This window comes from Bison bison, unplaced genomic scaffold, assembly GCF_000754665.1.
Source record: "Bison bison bison isolate TAMUID 2011002044 unplaced genomic scaffold, Bison_UMD1.0 scf7180017864063, whole genome shotgun sequence".
In the NCBI taxonomy this organism is placed as follows: domain Eukaryota; kingdom Metazoa; phylum Chordata; class Mammalia; order Artiodactyla; family Bovidae; genus Bison; species Bison bison.
In genome coordinates, this window is record NW_011494635.1 from 7982875 (window position 1) to 7987087 (window position 4213).

The 4213-nt window shown below is 37.2% G+C and overlaps 1 protein-coding gene across 1 annotated transcript in view; it reads left to right on the forward strand.

Annotated features, from left to right (window-relative positions):
* Positions 1-253: 253 nt before the first annotated feature.
* LARP4B (La ribonucleoprotein domain family, member 4B) overlaps positions 254-4213 on the forward strand; it is a 57259-nt gene continuing 53299 nt past the window's right edge. Inside the window, exons 1-2 of the mRNA XM_010836411.1 lie at positions 254-752; positions 1375-1434. Of these exons, the coding sequence (XP_010834713.1) occupies positions 672-752; positions 1375-1434 (141 nt within the window). The 5' untranslated portion in view covers positions 254-671. The remainder of the gene's footprint in view (positions 753-1374; positions 1435-4213) is intronic.

Sequence of the window (4213 nt, forward strand, 5' to 3'; positions counted from 1 at the left end):
TGTTAGGTGTCTTAAGCTGTTTGTAAATTTTGGAGACTAATCTCTTATTGGTTGCATTGTTGGCAAGTATTTTCTCAATCTGTGGGTTGTCTTTTCGTTTTATTGTTTCCTTTGCTGAGCAAAAGCTTTTAAGTCGGCCCTATTTCTTTCTTTCTGTTTTTATTTACATTATTGTGGGAGATGGATCAAGAAGATGTTGCTGTGATTTATGTCAGAGGGTTCTGCCTATGTTTTCCTCTAGGAGTATTACAGAGTTCTATATATACATAAATTTGGCATTCATCAGTCCCAAATTGGAGTTCTAGTACTTTGATAATTTTCTGTTTTTAAAAAATGAATTTCTGGACATGAGTGGGTTTGTATATGTTAACATTTGGTTTCTAAATCTTACAATATTATAGTTAGCAAATGGTATTAGAAACTTTTTTTTTTAATGTAATTTCTTGGGTGTGAAAGGTGGACATTATTGGCACATTTCTTTAAACTACTTAGACTGCAGAGGGATAAACGTATGACCTAGAAAACTTGAGGATTTTAAAACTGCTTAATAGTTTCATTTTAGAATTAAATTACCCTCTGCACTTCAAGTTACCAATTTACTGTCTGTCGTTTTACAGGATTCTCTGGCTAACATTGAACTTCTCCCAGTGGAGCCACAAAGTAAACAGCTCATGACTTCTGATCAGGACACTAAGGTCGTGGCTGAACCGCAGGGCCAGCGAGTCCAAGAAGGGAAAGACAGCGCGCATCTGGTGAGTGGGCGTCCAGGCCAGCGCTGGCCCGTGCACCCTCTTCTGTTGTGATAACAGGCTCTGCACTCTACTCAGAACACTTATGCTTAAATATAGGGGTAAATTCTGAGTATACTTAGGGCTTGCTTAGTAGAGGAAATTTCAGATTTCTAAGTGATAGAGAAAACACAGGCATTATAGTTCTTAAGACTTAGAGCTTTGGACTTAAAATCACTAAGATAAAGGCAGTGATTTATAAATATTTTAATAATATGATAGCCATTGTAGTGGTATTTATTTAAAGAGTTAATTAGAAATTATAATACAGATTTAAAATTTTGAGTGTATTTGTTTATTGTAAGCTATTATCATGTCAGGCAATGATATTTAAAGTTTCTAAATGATGTTGGGAAAAGTAGGTTTTCTTAATTTTTCCAGTTGAAATGACAAAGAATAACACCAGTCAGAATTTAAAAGTATTTTAAATTTCAAGGCTCTTACATCATTTTGACTATCTCATTAAATTTCTTTGTCATATAAGTGTGCTTTTCTCAGTGGGTTTTGTTTTGCTAAATTACCATGGTTTGAAAATGTGTTTCTTTGCATGGTAGTGATGGTGTGTCTGGTGTTTTCAATTTTACAGATGAATGGTCCCATATCTCAGACAACTTCTCAGTCAAGTTCCATTCCAGCTTTGAGTCAGGTAATTCAGTTCAGAGATTAATCATAGCTAAAGCTCACAGACAATGCATTATAGTAAATATTAATTGTAAAGAAATTAGAAAATGTGAATGTTCCCCAAAAAGAGAGTGGGGGAGGACCCGCTTGGGAACAGTATATGTCAGTACTGTGTATTCTCTTCTGGTGTGTGCGTGTAGCTCTGCAGACAGCTGAGTGCCACGTGTATTAATTTCATCTCTTCATCACAGTGTTGTTAATGGTTCACTCATCATCTAGTTGTGTGTGATTAGCTTTACATTTCAACAGCCTGTATTCCTTAAAGCACAGATGTCATATTTTTACTGAGAACATTGGTTTCACTGTTTGCGTTTTCATATATCAGATGCATTTGGAGTCAGGCACGTTTAGGTTGGCAGTGTTCTAAGTGAATTTTAAACTTAAGTCTTTTTTAAAGTAAATGTAAAATTTTAAAAGTAATATTACAAAATTTATAGCGGCCTCATCTACACCCCAACTTATAAGCAGCTCATATAGAAGTTAAAGGCGGGGATTGCATTGTTGATATATTTTTAATAAGGCAGAATTTTAAAAAATGAAGGGTGTCCTCCAAACTACTGAATTTTATCATTATTATGTATGTAGGTTTTTTGCATACTGTATCTTACACTGATTTTAAGTGAATTTTATAATATTTTAAGTCATTTGAAAGTCAAATGTAAGAGTTAACATTATACAGAAATCACTGACAGATTTAAAAAACTGTTTTAGATCAAATCTCCCACGTCCTCTTGGTTGATTCATGTGTTAGGGCATAAAACTAGATACTTGGATTCTATGGGTGGGTTTTGGTTTGGGGTTCGCTTGTTTTTTAAATTATGTTGTGGAAAACAATTGCGATAAGACCTGCCTAGAAAAGAAGTATAACACTTGAGCCAGCATTCAATATTCATTTCTGTAGAGAAATGATTTGCAACTAGTGCTGCCTGCACATGATTTTTTTGTCATTGTAAAGAGTTTATGTCTTACAGTCGAGTATTACATGGCTGGTTCTTGGTCCAGCTTTGCTACGCAATACCCTGGTGTCACAGAACACATCTCTGACATCTGGTATTGTAAAGTATGTGTATTCTGCTCACCAGTTTTTCAGAGTATTTGCACACTTTAGGTTTTCATAGGATCACTGAATACTAGAACTAGAAGGGATCATCATTAAGAGACCATCTGGGCTCACAACATGTGTGTTCTTTAAAACTTTATAACAGATTTGCCTTCTGTAGAAAGTGGAACTCTTATTAAAGAGTACATACATTTTTATGTAGTTTTAAACAGTATGTTTATACATATTTTACCTCATGCTTTCCCCCCGTAGCAGACTTCATCTGTATATACCCTTGTACTTGCCCTGTGGTATTTTATGTTGATTTGCCATCATTTCTTTAGCTGTTCAGTTTTTGGTTACATTAAACGTGTTTTCTTTTTTTCCTGCTATCATAAATGACATTGCTTTGAACGTTTTTCTAACTGGCATTATAATGGCACACCTGTGTGTGGACAGCTGAGTTGGTGTGGTGGCTCTGAGTACTGACCCTTCATAGTCTGCAGTTGTGCAACTGCAAAGTGTCTGTGCTTAGTGGTCTGATTTGCGAACCAGTCTTTTTTAAGGTTTAGTCTTTCCCCTAGTGTTGCATGCAGTGTAAATAGGAGGAGAATGGCCTTAGGAACACCCAAATAAATGTCTGAATAATTCACAAGCAAGTTTGCATTTTTGCCGTGGTGCTGGCACTTGTTATACAGCTCCCTGCTAATCTCCTTCCCTAAATAATACCCTTATTGAGTTGTAACTGTTTGCAAGTCTAGCCAATCAGTGAGTGTAAAAAGTGATCTTAACTGGAGGAAACTGAGAGCAGAGGGGCTTTAGCAGTTTCCCTAAGATTGCTCATCTGTCCAGGATTTGAACCTGGGCAGCCTGGGCAGCTTCAGAGCCGACTCAAGAAGAGATATATCCTCTTTGGCATGTTTTATTTCCTTTAGAAAGAGAAACAAGTAGAAAGTAATACCAGAAGCAAAACCTAGCTCTTGTCAGCATTAGGGAACAGTTTTGCATTGTCTCTGAGTGGTTGAAATTAATTTGGGATAGAGATAGAGGATTTTAGGTGGGGAATAACATGACATAAAAAGATTACTTTCACTTCATTGTATTAGTAGAATATATTGTAGTGAGCCAAGAATCAGTTCAGTTCAGTCTCTCAGTTGTGTCCGACTCTTAATGATCTCGTGGACTGCAGCACACCAGGCTTCCCTGTCTGTCACCAACTCCTGGAGCTTGCTCAAACTCTTTTTCTTGTCCATCGAGTCAGTGATGCCATCCAACCATCTCATCCTCTGTTGTCCCCTTCTCCTGCCTTCAGTCTTTCCCAGCATCAGGCTCTTTTCCAGTGAGTCAGTTTTTCACATCAGGTGGCCAAAGTTTTGGAGTTTCAGCTTCAGCATCAGTCCTTCCAATGAATATTCAGGACTGATTTCCTTTAGGATCTCCTTGCAGTCCAAGGGACTCTCAAGAGTCTCCTCCAACACCACAGTTCAAAAGCATCAATTCTTTGGCGCTCAGCTTTCTTCACAGTCCAACTTTCATATCCATACATGACCACTGGAAAAACCATAGCCTTGACTAGATGGACGCAAAGTAATGTCTCTGCTTTTTAATATGCTATCTAGATTGGTCATAACTTTCCTTCCAAGGAGTAAGCATCTTTTAATTTCATGGCTGCAATCACCATCTGCAGTGATTTTGGAGCCCCAAA